This window comes from Haliotis cracherodii, unplaced genomic scaffold (assembly GCF_022045235.1).
Source record: "Haliotis cracherodii isolate W230 unplaced genomic scaffold, xgHalCrac1.p SCAF_20, whole genome shotgun sequence".
Classification (NCBI taxonomy): domain Eukaryota; kingdom Metazoa; phylum Mollusca; class Gastropoda; order Lepetellida; family Haliotidae; genus Haliotis; species Haliotis cracherodii.
Genome location: NW_027266276.1, coordinates 11610390 through 11631172, shown reverse-complemented (window position 1 = coordinate 11631172; position 20783 = coordinate 11610390). Strand labels below are relative to the sequence as shown.

The window sequence follows — 20783 nt, the reverse complement described above, 5'->3', positions numbered from 1 at the left end:
CAAGGTTGTTAACGTGTTGGACCTGCATCTGAGCTGTCCTCCAACAATATACATACAGGTCATGATATAACTGAAATATAATCCAAATCAAACTATCACTGCAATCCCTTCAAAAAAAAGGTACGGAATTAAAAATCCGACCAAGTACATTTACTGATAAGATTTGAGGTCAACATATGTTGTACCTGTAATAGATGCATGTCGAAGTTTTGCATAATCTTCTATCAGCAAGACAACCTGTTCTGTATTCACAGACTTGATATAAGGCGTAATAGAATCGTTTAGAAAGGTAGGTAAATAGATTTGTCTCATAAATGTCACTGGCCATCAGCCCAAAGCATCTGTGATATCCATAGAACTCCGAGCCACTGAACGAGAGGACGCGCGCTTGACACATTTGTCAAGTTTGACAAGTTTTACCAGTTAAATTAAAGTAAAACCCTCGGAAACATTGACCACCTCCATGGTTTGCACCAGGAAAGAATACTAATGGATGGAGGGTGGTGGGTGGTGGACTTCAGACTGTTAAAAAAAAAATCGCCTGCCACAAAAATGACATTTATTGCAAAGTGTCTTTCTTTAAAAATATCAAGCTCGTGTTCTTAAAAGAAACAAAAAAAATCTGTTTTTAGTTGTAGCTAAAATATTTAAACTCGATACAAAACTTACCTCTGACCTCACCTCTAGAATTTTGAATAGTCGGTCCCTAAAACAACAACGATGAAGTAACTATGTTGTATTCTTCTCTCAAGATCATCCTCTGTGCTCTGGTCTGTCACGTGACGGCCTGGGTCAACCAATTCGATCAGGCGTTCAACTTCACATGTCCCCCTGAAACCTCATTGACGCATGTGGTCAGTAGCCATGACAACCACTTTGAGGACCGAGTGTGGGATTTCTCGTGTAGAGCCCCGCCATACACCAGTACCAATATGAGCAACTGTGAATGGACAGGTAAGCCACGATAGACAGGTAAGCCACGATAGACGGGTAAGCCACAATACACAAGTAAGCCACGATAGACAGGTAAACCTTGATTGGCAGGTAAGCCACTGTAGATAAGTAAGCCACTATAAACAGGTAAGCCTCGATGGGTAGGTAAGCCACTGTAGATAAGTAAGCCACTATAAACAGGTAAGCCTCGATGGGCAGGTAAGCCACTGTAGATAAGTAAGCCACTATAAACAGGTAAGCCTCGATGGGCAGGTAAGCCACTGTAGATAAGTAAGCCACTATAAACAGGTAAGCCTCGATGGGCAGGTAAGCCACTATAGATAAGTAAGCCAATATAGAAAGATCAGTCACTATAGACAGGTAAGCCACGATAGACAGGTAAGCCACTGTAGACAGCTTAGCCACGATAGACAGATAAGCCAATATAGACAAGTTAGCTTATGTAGACAAGTAAGCCAAAAATAGACAGGTCAGTCACTATAGACGGGTAGTCCATAATAGATAGGTAAGTCACTATAACAGGTAAGCCACTATAGACAGGTAAGCCACTACATACAGATAAGTCACTATAGACAGGTAAGCTACACTGACGAGCAAAAGAAACTATGCCAAAATGAAAAAAAATGATATTGCCTAACCAATCGCAGAAATACAACTGGAATTCTCGCTTTATTTCACGGAACTTCAAGTCAGATGACTTTGTTCGCTGACGTTTGAAAAACACGTGCAGACGTCACAAGACGGATAATGGGAGTACAAACAGTTCACAATATTCATCAACGCATGAAGAGACCAGAGACAACAGTAATATGCCACTTATGTCGACAGGACGGGCCACACGGAAGCTTGATCCGTCAGAAACGTTTTCTCATAGACTTATATAGTAACATTATATTAAAAAAAGAATTAACTAAGCATTCAACAGCTATTACGTGTGCATTTGTGCGCAGTTTGGCCTAAAAGCAGCGATACAAAAATGAGAAAAATGAGCCAGCTCCTTTTCAGAGTAGAAGAACTTAAACACACCATCCCCAGGCTCGCATCAAGTGAGTGAGTGAGTGAGTATGGTTTTACGGCGCTTTTAGCAATATTCCAGCAATATCAGGGCGGGGGACACCAGAAATGGGCTTCACACATTGTACCCATGTCGGGAATCGAGCCCGGGTTTTCGGCGTGACAAGCGAACGCTTTAACCACTAGGCTACCCGACCGCCCCGGCTCGCATCAAATGTCAGCTGCTTGAAAATATCTGTGGTCACATTCAGCATATGTCTTCATGTTGAAACTGACAGCACTAAATATAGAAAAGACATGGGTTAGTTTTAATTACAGGATGGATGTGGATTTAAAACAAAAATCTTACACAAAATCATCCAATCAGAGATGAGATGAGATGAGAACAGGAACAAGTAGAGATTCGTGTTTCTAATGAGACCAGGGTCCACTTGCACAAAGCGATCTTAGTGCTAAGATGATCTTAACTCCCATACTTTAACATAGGCTTACAATAGTCTTAGCGCTAAGATCGTTTTGTGCAAGTGGGCCCTGGTTACAGTTCTTCAGAGCAGAGTACGTGTGTACCGTCAACGGTACAGCTGGTTGTTGTGTCCAGGAGATTACCGTCTGTAGGTGGCAGCGCAACGATGTGGTCCGAGATTTGTAGTATGCAACGCTAATGGCAAAGCACAACGTCAACGGGGTACTGCTTACCGCTACCCAGGGACAGCACGCATCGTCCGCCAACGTTTTGCAGTGCATTATTTTTTTGGTTATTTATCGAGAAATAACAATCCGTTAAACCTTATATCATTATTTTGTCAAAACGAATCATTTTCATCTTTAGAAATAATAGCTATCCACCAAGATTCCATTTTCTGCAGGATCTCACTGATGTTTATAAGCTAACAAAATATACTTCAGTCTTTAATTGTCATCGAGTTTACTTCAATCAACCTTGGTCAAGCTGTCATGCTTGATTTCTTTGAATATATTGTTTTGCAAAACAGTGTAAATGCTTAAGAAAAATAAACAAATTAAATAAAAAAACAATATTGTTGTGAATATGTTACTTTGGGTGAAAAATAAAGGACAGAATGCCTTTTGACCATAAGTGTGCAATAAAACAATAATCGTCACACGGCAGAGCGACAGAACGTATATTTTGCACTACTATTATCTATTCTATCAATGTCACATGCTATCTATTTCATAGATTACGAAAATGACTTTGATCAACCGTTAACCTTCCAATGTGCAAGCGATGGCATCATTGCGGGAATTAGCAGTATCCATGACAACCATTATGAAGATCGTCGTTTCAAGTTCTTCTGCTGCGAAATATCAGGTAATTGTGGATGTTTAACGCGGTGAGACCTGTTGGCGATTATAGCAAGTTGGATTTAAGTCACTCCAACTCTACTCGAACATGGGATCATCATCATCATCTTCGTCGGCCGCGTCGTCAGCGTCGTCATCCTTCTTACCATTATTATAACTACCACTACTGCTACTGCTGGGATGATGATGATGATGATGATGATGATGATGATGATGATGATGTTGTTTATTATTACTATTATTATCAAATGCTTCAACGCAGGCTTCATAACTGGGTCCTGCTACTTCACGGCTTACGTCAACAACTTCGACGAGCACATGGACTACGTTGTGCCTTCCGGGAAAGTCATGCGCGGCATCGACAGCTACCACGAGAACAAGGAAGTGTGAGTTGTCTTCGATATATATTTCAGTTTAAAATGTCTGTACGCGCATAAACACACATCACATTTAATCATATACGTATTGTATGTTGGAAGATATCCATGTCGGTCGCGTATGTAACTTTTACGAAATATGGATATTTTACAGACGCCTCAGTGTCTAGGTATCCCTTTCTGAACAAAACTTGGTGTCTATCGGACAAGCTGCCCATTGTTGGATCCCCAATTATTTCTGTAAATGTTATATATATATATATATATATATATATATATATATATATATATATATATGTTAAAGAGACAGTGACGGTATGTAAACTCTTCCTCAATGGGATAGTTTTGGAAACTCTTAAACCATTTAGTTTCTTGATATATTACTTGCAACAGATGAAGTAGACAAAGTAGACACAATTTATAGATAATCAATATGTAAGGAACAGTGTCCAAAATCAAAGTTTAATGCTAAACACGTATATTTTTATCTGTTTTGCTACAATACTTTCTTTAAAAAGAGGTTCCGTTGCGTGCTGAAAAATAACATGACAATATAATAAACAACATAACCGCAACTCAATTGTATTTAACTGTTTGATTGGCATTCTTGACATTGGTGAGTAAGTAAGAAAACGTACAACTTTATGGATAACAACTTCTGGTTTATTGCATATAGCAACATTTGGATGGAGATTCTGACACCGTTATCATGTTTGTTTGTTTGTCGTTTAACGCCGCACTCAGCAATATTACAGCTATATGACGGCGGTCTGTACATAATCAATTTTGGACCAGACAATCCAGTGATTGACATCATGAGCATCGATCCACGCAATTGGGATACGATGACTTGCAAGTCAGCGAGCCCGAGCGCCTGATCCCGTTAGTCGCCTCTCACACAAGCATATAGTAGCCTTTCACATTAGCATGGGTTGCTGAAGACCTATTCTAACCCAGATCTTCACAGGTCGACAACCGTTATCAAGCTAGAATACATTGCGTTTTATTCTTTGAGTATACATGGACTTACAGGTTGCTGTTCTTTAATTCCGTAACGTGTATATATCTCCCCGAGGCAAGGGAGTTAACTGACTGTGAAAGTCCAGTTTCCACCCTTGCCGAACTTGGCTGGAATTTCTGGGCTCGATCGTAGCGCCACCAGTGGCTATTATGAGTTATGGCCCTTCTATGTCCCTCCTATTGACGATCAGATGCCATCTCTCATATCACTTGCATTTGCTTCAAATAAAATGGTGATATTATCTGTACACGTTCAACGATTGCCTATAATGACCCATAACATCCGCAAATCTGAGAACATTTATTGTTTATCGACATTGAAAAATACAATAGTTATCAGCTATTTTCTGAAGCACCTTCTCTCTACGTGATAATATTTACTTACTATTTAATTAACGCGGCAAAGCCGAATGGCACATTTTTCAAATTGGGGACTGAGAAGAAAAGAAAACGTATTTAGAAAAATATTCATGCGCAGTGAACATTCTAGATACCGGGCTTCGAATCCAACCAATCAGATTGCCGCACGCAGTCCCACATGTTTCACAAGAATATATTTGCCGGAAACGGTTTTACTTTTATTTCTGTCAATTCTTACAGTTTCTGTAGATCGCAGAGGCCACACAATATTTTGAGTTGAGCGTTTTGGTGTCTCGGTTGCAAAACAATAATCTGTCCAAACTAAATTCAGCATATTTTTTTAATACATGCCAACTCATTGACGAATTCGTGAAAGAAAAACAAACTGGTACAACTTTAATAACGTCAGTTTTATATCAAACGCATGTTACAAAATAACATTTCGAATAGTTTTCATTTTGAAAGCACACACAAAATGCCACAATCACCAACAATCATAAACATGTGGGATGAAATACATCTGATGACACATGTAACACAATTATATGGTACAAATTGGCAATTAGTAATCGTATGATAACATGATTCAGAATGTCGCCAATTATGATTATATATACGTAATTAATATACAATTATGATAACGAAACACACATTCTTCATGCGTCACATAGTCATGCTTTAATATTCAAAGAAGGCCGAGAATGTGTCGGTGAGGGTGTAAGGGTGTGGCAGAAAATCGTTTGAGTATAAGCATTTAAACTCATCTATCATGTGATCGAGCTTAAATACCAAAGGAATTACAACGCAACCCTTCTGATTTAATACAACGTCAGAATGTCATCTCGCATTCACGTTCGGGCGATTGGGAAGCTTAGTGGATAAAGAGTTCAGATGCAAGTTTATATTCCCTACTTGTACAACGTCTGAAGGCTATTTCTTGGTGACATTCGCTTTGAGATATCATCAATATTGCTAAACGCAGCGTACCATACTGACTCACTCATTACGTCCATCTAACGTTGGTTAATCTATGGTTTTAGGCACAAGAAATCGAAACCGGGTCTTCGGCGTTATGAGCAAACGCTTTAAACACAAGGCGTCCCAATCGCACTTTCAACGGAGAAGTGCTGGCTGACATTGAAAGCAATATTCCAGCTTTATGACGACGATCTGTCAAATATCGAAACTAGACCAAGCATCCAAGTGATGGATATAACAACCACCATCTGGCGTTGTCTGGGTGCGATGACACGCACCCAAATCACCGAGCCAGACCTACAGTACATTTTATTCGCCTTTACGACAAGCATAGATTACCGGGGACCAATTCTAACCCGTGCCTCATGGGAATAACGTTCAATGGAGGGACTAGACTCTTCTCACACATCCTCACATTCCAACATATTTTCTACACGTCTATGTACCTATTCCACAAATCCAGCAGGACAACTAGCCTATATTGCATTACTATCCTACAGCCATCAACAACAAGCGATATGTACACGTGACTTAAAGGGCAACTCGAGTCCATTTAGCAGACTAAGCAAATCCGACTCAATTGTTTTGGACAAGTGGTAGTTGATGAATTATGTCTGATTCCACGGGAGCAATGTCTCAGTATAACATATGGCATGTTGTGGGTTTGGGCAAGAATCTGAGGGAGCCTAGTGCCGCTTCTATGTTATATAACTAACGTCCTGTTCTCAGTGCATTAGCACTGACATTCCTGATCTCCATCCTCCCGGAGAAGATGCCTGCTTCTTTGGTAGGCACTCGGGATCACTCGGCTTATTCCGCTGACGAGATATACCTCGAGTGGCAATGGATTCCTCCTAATGCAGTCAGAGGTACTATTGGACTGAACGGCAAGTTCAGGCGCCTTGTTAAAGATGTATGTCTCAGGTAAAGGTGGTCCTGAGACCTTTACCAAACATTACAGTTATGATGCTAAACTTTTCAAGATGCATGGTTCAATTTCTAACATAATTTATGATTATGCTTTTCAAATGGCTTCATGATTCATAACCAAGCGGAAGTTCATTGGTATTGATGTCGAGTTGCATTGTTCAAGATGGTTTGATTCCAATATTTTCATGACGATGCTTTTGATTTTTAAACTTGGATCTTAAGGTAGGATGAGCGTCGTTCAGGATGTTATTCAGCTGCAAATACATGCTGGTACACGCATAAAACGCTGTCAGCTGTTAAGCACAAAAACGTGCCCTGAGCGTTTTCAATCATTGTCTGTAGAATAGAACCGCCTTTTATGATTTAATGTTATTAATCCAGCTTGATCAAACCAGGAATCTCAAACCTCTCCCCTAGTTTGAGAAGTCCATACTTCTTGAGAATAGTATCCGCCTCTATCCTACTTTCCTGTGGGATAGCGCGACGGGTATCCGTGTTCATTAAACCATACACCGCACTCCTCTGCGAATCTACTTTGAACGCCTCCAGAGCTAACGCCAACGCTTCCTTGCGAATGTCAAGACGGTCAAACAGAATGGCGCAACTCCTTCTGGGATCCTTCATGATGTCTTCATAAAGAACGGGCATGATGTGGAAGCCCTTCTCCCTATTCTCCACGACTCTGGCTACGGCCGCTGCCCACGCCGCGGTGAAGATGCCTACGGTGGACATCTTGGATGGTCTGAGAGTGTCTATCTGTTTCTCGTTGAGTCTAACGTAGTAATTGTACATCATTGACCTAAAACATGGAAATATTGTGGATAGAATGTCATTATCCATTACGAAACGCATCGCCTTAGCCGCCGGGTCTATTTGTAACATGTTAAGGGATGACACAAGGGTCTTGAGGCTGTTTCTATACATGAAGAGTTGTCTTATCTTGGGAAACAGCATCACAATGTCTTCGACCTGGCGTGTTGCGCATGACCGGGTTTTCACGCAGATCATCCCAGCCCTGTCGTCTGGTTTGCAGAGCAGACGAACTGCGCTAGCTAGCAGCTGTTCATATTCACCCTTCTTCAAAATGTCGTATTTCCACAGGAACCCAAGTTTCGTTATGGCGTCTGGTTCCAAAATGACCATCATCCCAGGCACCCTAGAGAAGACCTGGGCCAAGAGGGATGACCCGCAGTGATCTGTGCTTGACAACCAGACCACCCTTGTTCGGGGGTCCCCAACATCAGAAGCAATTTTGTGGAAGGAGGCTAAGGGCATCGTTATCATCTTTGTCGCATGCTCAAATTGAGCCTCGTATAAAGGTCTTGACTTTTTGTCACGGTATATGTTAACACCTTCGGGAGTTTCAACAAACACTGCTTCATCTTTCGTCATGCAGTATAGCGATACGAAAGGCTTGAGAACATAGTTTGGGTTTTTGAATCCTTTATGCAGGGCGATAAAGTTATTAGGGTCCGCAATGGTGGTAGGCAGGAACTTCCGCTTCCAGAATATCTCCTGCACATGCGCACTTTGTTTGAATTGCAATCCCCGTTTGGCGTCACGACGGATTCGCTCCACGCCCGTGACAGCCCACGTGAATTTCTGGAACGTGACAATGATTGAGCGCGTGAATCTGTACATGAGGAATGACATGACGTGGATAACGTAATCCCGGAACTTGTACATCGCCCGGCTGATGGCCTCCAAATGGTTGTTCTCATCCTTCCCGTCCATCTTGTGACGTCACAAGCCGCTTGAGATCTGGAAAACAAATGTAATTTGTTAACGACAATTACGAGGGCTTTATATCACGATGTTTAATAGATGTTGATGGTTTAAGAGACAGTGTTAGACATTCTAGCTTGAGGATGTTGTTTTCAATCTGGTCTGAATGTCAAACTCATGGGACGGACTGGGTGACCAGTTCCCCAGAGCAGCTGCAATTCGCTATGCAAAGTTGCGTCACTTAGGATTGTGGGTTCGAATCAAGAGCTTACTGGTTATATTGCTAGGTTTGTCAGCACCACATCCGTCGTGGTTGTAAATAAACTGGTAAAAGCCTGAGACCAGCATCACTTCTGTCTTTCCAAGCTGACACGCCGTGATATATTCGCATTACCGTTCAGAGCAAAACACTTACTCAAAAAGGTGGATACGACTAAAGGTCAGATCACAAACGTGTATCACCAGAAATGAGTGTATGTGCAGGGTTGGAATTCTTCACTATTCAATAACAGGAATATCATGGCGATCATTACCAGACGCCGAACGGCTGCACAATTGGTGCGCATGTAGTAAACTAATTGTCACTTAGTTATTTTCAGATAATAGAGCTTCAGATTGATGGGAATATGTATGGGTCAAGTGAACCATTCTGACCAATTCCCTTGGGAAACGTTGGAATACGTATCGACACAAAGTCAGTTGTATTTTCAGGTGTCATCTACCCGGGCCCCATGGAAATCAGAAATATTATGATAGCATAATGACCTGTGAAGATCTGGGGTAAAATAGGTGTTCAACAACCCATGCTTGTCGTAAAAGGCGACTTTGCTTGTCGTAAGAGGCGACTAACGGGATCGGGTGGTCAGACTCGCGGACTTGGTTGATGCATGTCATTGTATCCCAATTGCGTGGATCGATGCTCATGATGTCAATCACTGGATGGATTGTCTGGTCCAGACTCGATTATTTACAGACCGCCGTCATATAGCTGGAATATTGCTGAGTGTGGCGTTAAACAACAAACCGACACACAAACGATAGCGTACTTCTATATCTACTGTAACATCTACTGCAATATCTACTGTACTTCTACTTCAAATTCAAGTATTCAAGGGGCTTGGATAAAGTTCGGTGACTTGGTTGATAGCATGTCATCATACCCCGACGGCGGAGAAAGCTGCTCATACCAATCACTGGAGTGTCTGGACCAGAGTCAATCATATACAGAACTCTGTTGTATAGCTGGGATATTGCCGAGTGCGGAGTTAAACTACAAACAGAAAAACATATAGCTAACCTATCTCACTAGCATCTAACTGTTCCACACTCGAGGCAAACAGAGGTATAATCAGACACTGGTATAATTCCGAGAGTACACGGGTCGAACCACGCCCAAATGTGAGCGCTGAAAGGGCTGAACTTCACCCAAATCCGACATCCGTGCCAAAATGAAGGAACAGGTGGTTAATTCTCTGTGTAGGGTGTTTGAAATTTCGGTCAGGTACTCGCCAGCGGCTTGTATATACTTAAGCTTATCTCGTGTACTCGACACGGGACAGACTCAGCTTGTGTCTACTCGTCGTCCTCCACAGCCACTCCATGCTTTAATATTTGTGTACGGAGCAGGTCACGGGCGTGTGTATGGGGTACAAAGGTTGTGTTCAGCATTGGCGCAGGGATACACATATTTGTGTCGGGGGCGGGGAGGCCGGGTACGCGTCAAGAACTGCATGGACTTTGGCCACTCAGTCCACACATTAGGCGTTGGCAGGTCACGCTGAAGAAGAGGGTTCGATTCCCAACATAGGTTCAATGTGTGAAAGCCTTTTCTGGTGGTGTAAAAATCGATCCTCCCACTCACTAATTCGGGCATGATTAAAATGGAATTCAGCAGTTCAGCAGAATATGGCTGTGTCAGCGGAAACCTCGGTATACCTACTGGCTATGGAGATATGGGACACTAACACAAGAGTACTATTTCCTACGAGAATGATGTCAGTTGCAGTTAACATAGACTGGCATATTGGTCCCCAAAATAAAGTTAGTTCACAAACAAGATTTTTTTACGTACACGGAGCGATCTCAAGCACTGTATACTCAACCGTCAGTATGTCCCTTACTCATCATATTGTGATTCTTTAAGTACATAATTCAAAACTCATATATATATATTTGAAGACTTTAGTTAATTGCTGTTTAACTGAGCTAAGCTAAAGAAATATATTGAAACAAATTCAAAATCATAAATGAAAACGGTTTATAACTTTGTTTATGCCCCTTATGGTGCTTGCTTTTTCATGCCCTATTGATAAGCACCGTTGTGGGGGCAGAAATGATATATACCCAAGTAACCTATGCTTTTTTCCTAAGAGGTGACTAATGGATCGGCTGGTCAAGCTCAGTGGCTTCGTTGATTGCATGTCCTCGTAAACCTGGAGCGTGGACCGTTCCTCATAATGTGAGCCACTGTATGGCCCAGACTTGATTATTTACTGGTACTGATGTTGCTGGATTGTTGCTGAGGAACACAACAAACGAAGAAATAATTTTGATCGTTATCAGTTTTCGGTGTACCGCGTACAAAGTCGGACATTAGTTGTGTAACGAAAATAAATAGCGCTGTCCTTCTCTCCTCGACGTGAGCTAAGAAAAATACTCTGTTCAGAACAGGTTTTATTACCATATTTGTATTCAGAATGACACTATACGCCCTTGAGCTAATCAATAATAGATACGTACATTTCAGTTGTAAAATCAGACGCCACCCCCTGTTCACAGGATGAATGTTAGATACCCAAGTATTTTGAAAGCAGATCCTTTGAAACATCCACACCTGATGCGAAGTACTTCTACTTTAAACTTCAAGGCAAGTCCGTTTAAAATATCGTACTGAAGAAAGTTCATAGTCAAGCCATGGTCCCTGTCAATGGGCCACTGAACTGAAGGATATTATACAATTCAGAATATCCTTTTCAGGTCTATCCAGCAGGGCTTATATATGTTGTGAGGACAATAGTTTTTCACCTGTCACCACTGGTTACAACTGAGAAATAGCCGAGGAGAAAGTATTATCAATGGATAAGAAGTAAATTATTTCTTCTTTGGGCTTGGGTCAAAGCCTTCTACAATAATTGAGGCCAGTAATGTTGGGCGGTAGCGATGGTGTTATGAGGACTTTGGTCTTTAGCTTGCACATTTTATAACGTATTTACGTTGATACAGAGAGTGTGAGAGAGATTTTATGTGCTACATACACACTACAGTCAGGCAATATACAGCTTCATGTAATTTTGCCATCTGCACAGGAGCTGTCCAAATGTTTACAGGAAAACAAGGTAACGAGGTACAACCTACAATTACCTCGATCAGCATGAATAGGGCTTTGTGCTGTCATTTCAAATGATTATATTCACAAGTGAATCGAATTTCAAGTCAAAGAGGAACTTTTCACTCGGGTCTGTTACTCATTACAAGTGTAGCTTTAGATGCTGTAAGTACAGCCATATATGAAAAATAGCTGAAATTAGATGTAACATTACAGTTAAACACTATTGTGTCGAACTTAAATGTGTCGAACGGTTTTGTGGAATTCTAACTTCGGATGACTCGAAGTATTCACGTATGTTCCTTTAACTTCGACACAACGATGTCTGACAGTATTTGCTAGCTACAAATTGATATAAACCATAAACTTTAACGAATCTTGCTAGAACTCCCATTGCAACGAGCCTAGCGGTCTTTTAAATTAAATTTATTGCAGTCACATTCCCCTCTGACTGTTCTCAGCACCCTCGATTATCCAGTGTAATATATCTCCATTCTATTACGATAGGTATTTATCGTAATAGAGGGGAGGTGGGGCAGCCTAGTAGTTAACCAGGAAGATCCGGGTTCGATTCCCCACATGGATACAATGTGTGAACCGCATTGCTGGTGTCCCCGCCGTGATATTGTTGGTATATTACTAAACACGGCGTAAAACCATACTCACTCGTAATGGAACGGAGTTATAATACACCTGATAATCGCGGATGTGTTCTCTAACCTTAAAACCATTACTGATAGCCCATCAAACCTGTGGGGTAGCCTAGTGGTTAAAGCGTTCTCTCGTCACGATGAAAGCCAGTGTTCGATTCCCCCATATGGGTAAAATGTGTGAAACCCATTTCTGGTCTCCCCCGCCGTGATACTGCTGGAATATTGCTAAAAGCGGCGTAAAACTATATTCACTCACTAACTCATGGAGACACCATCACACCTATTGATCAGTCCATGTTACTTCTCACCATATTGTAACAATTAATATTAACACATTAACCTCCCAAATTCAGCGCAACCAAGCCATAACTCATCCTTTTTACTCATAAATCATTACCACAGAAGCCAAGCTTTCACCTTTTTAGTAATGCAATAGACCGCAATGTTCCGCACCCATACACCACGAAGTCCGACCATACGTATGACAGATGTTATCATCTATAATTACATTCAATTGTGTCTCCGAGACATGGTATACTGAAGCGTGACAGACAGGCCCTTGACGAACAGTGGAAGGAGATTATTGGCATAATGAAAGCCGCATGCTTCAGCCGTGAGCAGGATGACATTTGATGGTGTATTCTGGCTACACAGACATGTCAGCTTTCACGTCATTTACCTGGAATGAGGATGCTTTTGACAAACTAACAGTAAGACCTTGTTCTTTCGGTACACACAATAGACGAGAAAATAGGCAAGGAAAAGAACGTACGTTCATTGTGTGTCAGTGTATAAAGCAGGATAAAATGGAACTAGTTATGAGGTTGGCGTTATATGAGAGAGGAGTGCGTTAAGGTTGCTTCTCCTTCTACCTACGTTGTTACATTCTACTGCATCGTCACTGCAACGACTACTACCACTACAACTGCATGCACGTGTGGTATCTACTGCTACTGTTACTCTGCTGCACTATATATGCACTGATGTCGATGTACTACATCTCATGTAACTACTACTGCTGCTACTTCTACTGCAGCTGCTATTACCCCTACATTTACTACTACCACCACACTAGTACTACTACTACTACTACTACTACTACTACTACTACTACTACTGCTGCTGTTGCTACTACTACAACTATAATTCTCCTACTACTACAACAACACCTACTACTACTACTACTACTACTACTACTACTATTACTACTACTACTACAACTACCACTACCACTACTACTTTTACCGAGGGAGTCCGTGTTAGAACAGAACAAGCCGAAGGCACTCTATTGCTGGTCGTAAGAAGCGAGTAATTATTAAATGGATGAGTTGGCGAGGTTAGGCGAGTTGAGTGATTGACCCGATTGTACCCTGCATACTCATGCTTTCAGTCATCGGTTTGCCTCGCCAAGAATAGAGCCGATAGTGGCGGAGAGGAATAGATAAACTACTAGCACTAACTTCATCTTTTACTACAACTTATGTCAACCTTTGCATGATTTGCGTCAACAATGCATACATTTAACTCCATAGATACCAGATACATACGCATAATAGTCGACCGGCAACTCTTGCATTATTTATGTTACTATTCCTAGATACCAGATATATACGCATAATAGTCGACCAGCAACTCGAGCATTATTTATGTTACTATTCCTAGATACCAGATATATACGCATAATAGTCGACCGGCAACTCTTGCATTATTTATGTTACTATTCCTAGATACCAGATATATACGCTTAATAGTCGACCAGCAACTCTTGCATTATTTATGTTACTATTCCTAGATACCAGATATATACGCATTATAGTCGACCAGCAACTCGAGCATTATTTATGTTACTATTCCTAGATACCAGATACATACGCATAATAGTCGACCAGCAACTCTTGCATTATTTATGTTACTATTCCTAGATACCAGATATATACGCATAATAGTCGACCAGCAACTCTTGCATTATTTATGTTACTATTCCTAGATACCAGATATATACGCATAATAGTCGACCAGCAACTCTTGCATTATTTATGTTACTATTCCTAGATACCAGATATATACGCATAATAGTCGACCAGCAACTCGAGCATTATTTATGTTACTATTCCTAGATACCAGATAAATACGCTTAATAGTCGACCAGCAACTCTTGCATTATTTATGTTACTATTCCTAGATACCAGATACATACGCTTAATAGTCGACCAGCAACTCTTGCATTATTTATGTTACTATTCCTAGATACCAGATACATACGCATAATAGTCGACCAGCAACTCGAGCATTACTTATGTTACTATTCCTAGATACCAGATAACATTCTCCATGTTTCATATGTGTTATTTAGAAATACTCCTGCTATTCAATGTCTGTATTTGAATACATCTATGGATGGACATATACGACCAGCAACTGTTGCGCTATCGATGTTTTACAATTCTCGATATCTCACTACAAGAGCACTCGCTTCATCCTGTTTCTCCAGATATCGTGCTGTTGCCCACTCTGTTATGGAACACGAGACATTTGAAGAAATCGTGTTCACCCTATTACGAAACAGGATATCTGGACATGGGACCAACTGATTATAAATGTGAAGTATGACCTTATGATGAACCCGAATGAATGTTTCCTTATACGTATCTGCTAAAACAAGCATGATAGCATTTCGCAAACCTATTTGACTTTCATTTGATCTAAGTCATCCAAAATTTTGAAAAAGAGGGTCGCACATTACACCCAAGTTACGTTTGTTTGTTTGTTGTTTAACGCCGCACTCAGCAATATTCCAGCTATATGAAGGTTTGTAAGTAATCGAGTCTGGACCAGACAATCCAGTGATTGACAACATGACCATCAATCCACGCAATTGGGATACGATGACATGCATCAACCAAGTCAGCCAGCCTGACCACCCGATCCCGTTAGTCGCCTCTTACAACAAGCATAGTCGCCTGTAACTACAAGAATGGGTTGCTGAAGACCAACTTTAACCCGGATCTTCACGGGTTCTCTCATGAGCATCTTCGTACCATTCTACACTGAGCAAATGGCAAAGATGACCAAATCGCTTAAAGTGCCATGGATAACTTGCAGAGTTGCGTCCCTTACTAGTGCCAGGATTTCAATTATGCCACATGGTTTATCAGCACCCTACCCGAGCACGCAGGTTTCATCAAAGCGATAAACGTCGACAAGCTGCGTCACTTTGGGCTCTAATCTCACATAGAGCTGCTGACATGCTGACACCTCGTCATGAAACGGACATCCCGTTCATAACGGCGTTTACCATACTCACCGCCCCCACCCACTGTTTAATTTCCCTGTTCCAGACATTGACATGACATCGCATGATGAAGAATGACATGATATTTATCATCATGGTCAGCACAATAAGAGTCATGCCATATATGCTACACTCAATGCTGCCATCTCATGGAGGAAGGAGGGATCTTGATGGTCTTCAGAAAAAAAACAACAACACGTGTCTGCCCGAGTCACGATATAACTGACAAAGCAAATTCATCTTTAATCTAGTCCGTGTCAACGTTTCTTTTAAAACTAAAACTAAAACGGCAGTTTGTCCTGAAATTTATATAACGACAGACATAAATCTGTCCCAACGCCCAGACTTAATAAATCCCTTAACTTTATCTTGTGAACTTTTGTCATATTTTAAACTGAATATGCATTTATTTAGTATGGAAATATTGTCACAGAACTGAATGACCTCAGTGATACAAAATGAGGCAAAAATACAACTTGAATGGAAATTTGAAGACAAGTATGGCCACATTCCGATACGTCCCACTGAACACATCACGAGCTGAATATTTGTTTGACCGATTTTTGTGTCATTTATTAAAAAATGAATATGCATGCAAACCGCCGGGCGAAAGAAAGTATACACTCATGTTTGATGGTGGCTAAAATGAAATAAACAAAACATGTGTTTATTCGATGGTGATGTATTTGATGCGAGGATCATAGTTGTGTTTTGGACCTAATGTTTGCAGTGTCTCTGCGACTGTTTTCAACATAGTAATGTTCTCATAACGTCTGTATTAGTTTGGTCTAATTCAATTTTGAACTTTATACTTTCTTTTGCCAGGCAGTTTTGTATGACAAGGCCAGATGCTATATCGAAGAAGCTTGTCAAAGAAAAGAAGTTTGGCTTACGGAATATAGTGTGCCATTATTGTAAAATTATTAATAACAGTGTGCCATTATTGTAAAATTATTAATAACAGTGTGCCATTATTGTAAAATTATTAATAAGTGTGCCATTATTGTCAAATTATTAATAACAGTGTGCCATTATTGTCAAATTATTAATAACAGTGTGCCATTATTGTCAAATTATTAATAACAGTGTGCCATTATTGTAAAATTATTAATAACAGTGTGCCATTATTGTAAAATTATTAATAACAGTGTGCCATTATTGTAAAATTATTGATAAGTGTGCCATTATTGTCAAATTATTAATAACAGTGTGCCATTATTGACAAATTATTAATAAGTGTGCCATTATTGTAAAATTATTGATAAGTGTGCCATTATTGTCAAATTATTAATAACAGTATGGCATTATTGTCAAATTATTAATAAGTGTGCCATAATTGTCAAATTATTAATAACAGTGTGCCATTATTGTAAAATTATTAATAACAGTGTGCCATTATTGTAAAATTATTAATAAATGTGACATTATTGTAAAATTATTAATAACAGTGTGCCATTATTGTCAAATTATTAATAAGTGTACCATCATTGTAAAATTATTAATAAGTGTGCCATTATTGTAAAATTATTAATAACAGTGTGCCATTATTGTAGAATTATTAATAAGTGTGCCATTATTGTCAAATTATTAATAACAGTGTGCCATTATTGTCAAATTATTAATAAGTGTACAATTATTGTAAAATTATTAATAAGTGTGCCATTATTGTTTAATTATTGATAACAGTGTGCCATTATTGTACAATTATTAATAACAGTGTGACATTATTGTAAAATTATTAATAACAGTGTGCCATTATTGTCAAATTATTAATAACAGTGTGCCATTATTGTAAAATTATTAATAAATGTGCCATTATTGTCAAATTATTAATAACAGTGTGCCATTATTGTAAAATTATTAATAAGTGTACCATTATTGTAAAATTATTAATAAGTGTGCCATTATTGTAAAATTATTAATAAGTGTGCCATTATTGTAAAATTATTAATAACAGTGTGCCATTATTGTAAAATTATTAATAACAGTGTGCCATTATTGTAAAATTTTTAATACAGCCTTCTACCGAATGGGACAGAGCATGTGAATTAACTGCTGGTAAAAATTTCAAGTTCCTGTCTGTTGTCAATCAATTGTTGGACAAGGAAATCATATGACCCTTATCACATGTATATATGTGAGTTGGTTTAACACCGATTTGAAGAGTTTCCGTTATATCACAGCGTGTCAGCTTGATGTGGGCGTCAATCCCGAAATGAAGCGGGTCTTAGACGCTTATCACTCTGGTGAAACATACGAGGACGATACGGTCCTGGCAGACTTAGAACCAGTCAGGGGCATCTTGGATTCGAACCCACGACAAGGGTATCTGATATGCGTAAGGAATGCAGCTCTGCACCGCGTTTGACTGCGAGTGGGTGAGTGAATTGGGTTTAAAGGCGCTTAACAGTAACGGCGTGTCAGCTTGACGTGGGAGGAAAGCCATAGGTGATCAGGCCTTAGGCGTTTACCACTTTGGTGAATCCCACGAGCACGGGTATGGTGCTGACACCGAGAACAAATTCTGGCGTGCCCAGTGAGTGAGTTGGATTTAACGCCGCTTTTAACAGTATTCAAGTTATATCACGGCGTGTCACCTTAATGGTGGGGGGAAAGCCCGAAGTGATGCAGGTCTTATGCGTTTACCACTTTGGTGAATCCCACAAGCCCGTGTATGGTGCTGACAAACCTAGAAACATAATCGGGGCGAACCGGGATTCGAACCCACCATAGGTTTCTGGCGTGCCCAAGGGACGCAACTGTGCACAGCGTATTGAATAGCGCCATGGACGACTGGGCCATCCTTGCGACCAAATATTTGAAATAATGCTCTATAATACTGAATAACATGATCATTCAAATGGAATACTTCGCTACACCTACATACGGCCGTAAGGACCCGTTGGTTTGCCGGATAGAATAGTTCAACGCAGAATAAAGGGGATCGGGTGGTCACAATATGTGACATTATTGATCAAATGTCTTCGTTCACCGACGGCGTCGATCCCCCCTGTTACTGTCAACTCCTGGGCCCCGTTCCTCAAAGCGATCTTAGCACTAAGATGATTGTAAGTCCCATACTTTAACATAGGCTTACGATCATCGTAGTGCTAAGATCGCTTTGAGGAACGGGGCCCTGGTTTGTCTGGCTGAGTCTGGGTTACTTACAGGCCACTGTGACTTAGATGGACTTTTTCTGCGTCGAAAACGACCCATTCACGTTACTTGGCATACTCGTTACATATTGAACTGGGAATTATTATAAAGGTAATGTCTGGCAACGTTCACATGCAATACCTTACAGATTATATTGCTCTACTTAGTTATCAGAGTACACAATACAAAAGGAAACACGGACCCACTTCACCGGTTTGTGAAGCCAAGTCACGGAGTCAAATACACGTACCTGTGTGTTACGTAATGAAATGTACAACCCCACGCGTTGTCCCTATCAGTCACTGTCACATCCTTCAGGTTTCAAGTGATGTTGGTTGACTTGTAACACGGGCACAACTTCTCCAATTATGGGACGTGGTCTGTGATAGTGTGTTGAGATGTCCGGTATATTTACACACAGCGTGCTTTACAAACACTACAACCCTGGCATTTAGGAAACTGACGACAAATGTCCCATATGGCATGATTTTGTTGAAACTCGAGATGGCATTTAAGTGTCGGAATCAAGGCAAAAGTAAACTGCAGGGCATATGTGAAAGTGTACACTTGAAAATTGGATTTGACCAAATAACTACAAACGTTATCAAAACTAGGCTGAATGTGTATCTGTCAACCAACTCAAACTGATCATGCCAATACCCGCTTCACTCTGCTCATTACATCACCAACCCGTGAGGATCCGGGTTGGAATAGGTCTTCAGCAAACCGTGCTTGCCGTAAAAGGCGACTATGCTTGTCGTTAGAGTGAGTGAGTATGGTTTTACGCCGATTTTACAAATATTCCAGCAATATCACGGCGGGGGACACCAGAAATGGGCTTCACACATTGTATAGTCTATACCCATGTCGGGAATCGAACCCGGGTCTTCGGCGTGACGAGCGAACGCTTTAACCACTAGGCTACCCGAGCGCCCCTTGTCGTTAGAGGCGACTAACGGGATCGGGTGGTCAGGCTCGCTGACTTGGTTGATGCATGTCATCGTATTCCAACTGTGTGGATCGATTCTCATGATGTCAATCACTGGATTGTCTGGCCCAGACTCGATTATTCCAGACCACCGTCATATAGCTGGCTGCGGCGTTAAACAACAAACAATCAAATAAACAACAACGTCACATCACCATCGAATAATCATTTTTAGCCACCATCAAACATGGATGTATACTTTCTTTAGTACGGCAGTTTAGTTTGTTACGAGTTTATCAAGTGGTGGATTCCGATATAACATTAACGGAAACTTTTTTTTACTTAAATGTCGGGAACATTTTATTTCTACAATTTAAACCAACGGCCTAAATTTACCATTCAGCTGCGAAATGCAAATCTTGCATGTTGGACACATTCTTAATTAATGATCATTTCGGAAATATTGACTAAGTTGATAGATACACGATATTGGCTGTTTTTGCTGAAACTAAACTATGAATAAATCAAAGCTACGCAAGTGTAAACCGTATCAGGGAAACGACGCAACCGGATAATAACCCCCTTATTTCAGGAAATATTTCCTTTTGTTGAAATCTGGGAAGATTTTCAAAAAAATGAATTGAACAACGTATAGGTTGTCATAACTGGAGCTGAGGCGGAGTTGTGGTATGGGGCGTCGAATATCGCCTCCCAGAGTTACGTCCCTTATATGTGCTTAGATTTATGT

At 40.5% G+C, this 20783-nt stretch overlaps 2 protein-coding genes across 3 annotated transcripts in view; one reads left to right on the top strand and one right to left on the bottom strand.

The window, feature by feature from the left end:
* Positions 1-834: 834 nt before the first annotated feature.
* On the top strand, positions 835-3709 carry LOC139470145 (hemagglutinin/amebocyte aggregation factor-like). Its single transcript, XM_071252444.1, has 3 exons — positions 835-954; positions 3167-3298; positions 3554-3709. Exons 1-3 carry the CDS (start codon positions 933-935, stop codon positions 3679-3681), a joined length of 282 nt encoding a protein of 93 aa, XP_071108545.1. The 5' UTR covers positions 835-932; the 3' UTR covers positions 3682-3709.
* Positions 3710-5458: 1749 nt separating this feature from the next.
* LOC139470315 (uncharacterized) overlaps positions 5459-20783 on the bottom strand; it is a 32634-nt gene continuing 17309 nt past the window's right edge. Inside the window, exons 1-2 of one of the 2 annotated variants that reach the window (XM_071252679.1) lie at positions 19358-19539; positions 5459-8717 (exon numbers count right to left, since the gene is read on the bottom strand). In XM_071252679.1, the coding sequence (XP_071108780.1) occupies positions 7329-8690 (1362 nt within the window). In that variant the 5' untranslated portion in view covers positions 8691-8717; positions 19358-19539 and the 3' untranslated portion in view covers positions 5459-7328. Of the gene's footprint in view, positions 8718-19357; positions 19540-20783 lie in introns of those variants that run through there. The other variant, XM_071252677.1, reaches the window with a different exon arrangement.

Excerpts from the sequence above, each read along its gene's own strand:
- LOC139470145 (XM_071252444.1), top strand. The coding sequence starts at position 933 with ATGAGCAACTGTGAATGGACAG. Across the intron at positions 955-3,166 it reads GAGCAACTGTGAATGGACAG|ATTACGAAAATGACTTTGAT; the intron begins GTAAGCCACGAT and ends TCTATTTCATAG. Across the intron at positions 3,299-3,553 it reads CTTCTGCTGCGAAATATCAG|GCTTCATAACTGGGTCCTGC; the intron begins GTAATTGTGGAT and ends GCTTCAACGCAG.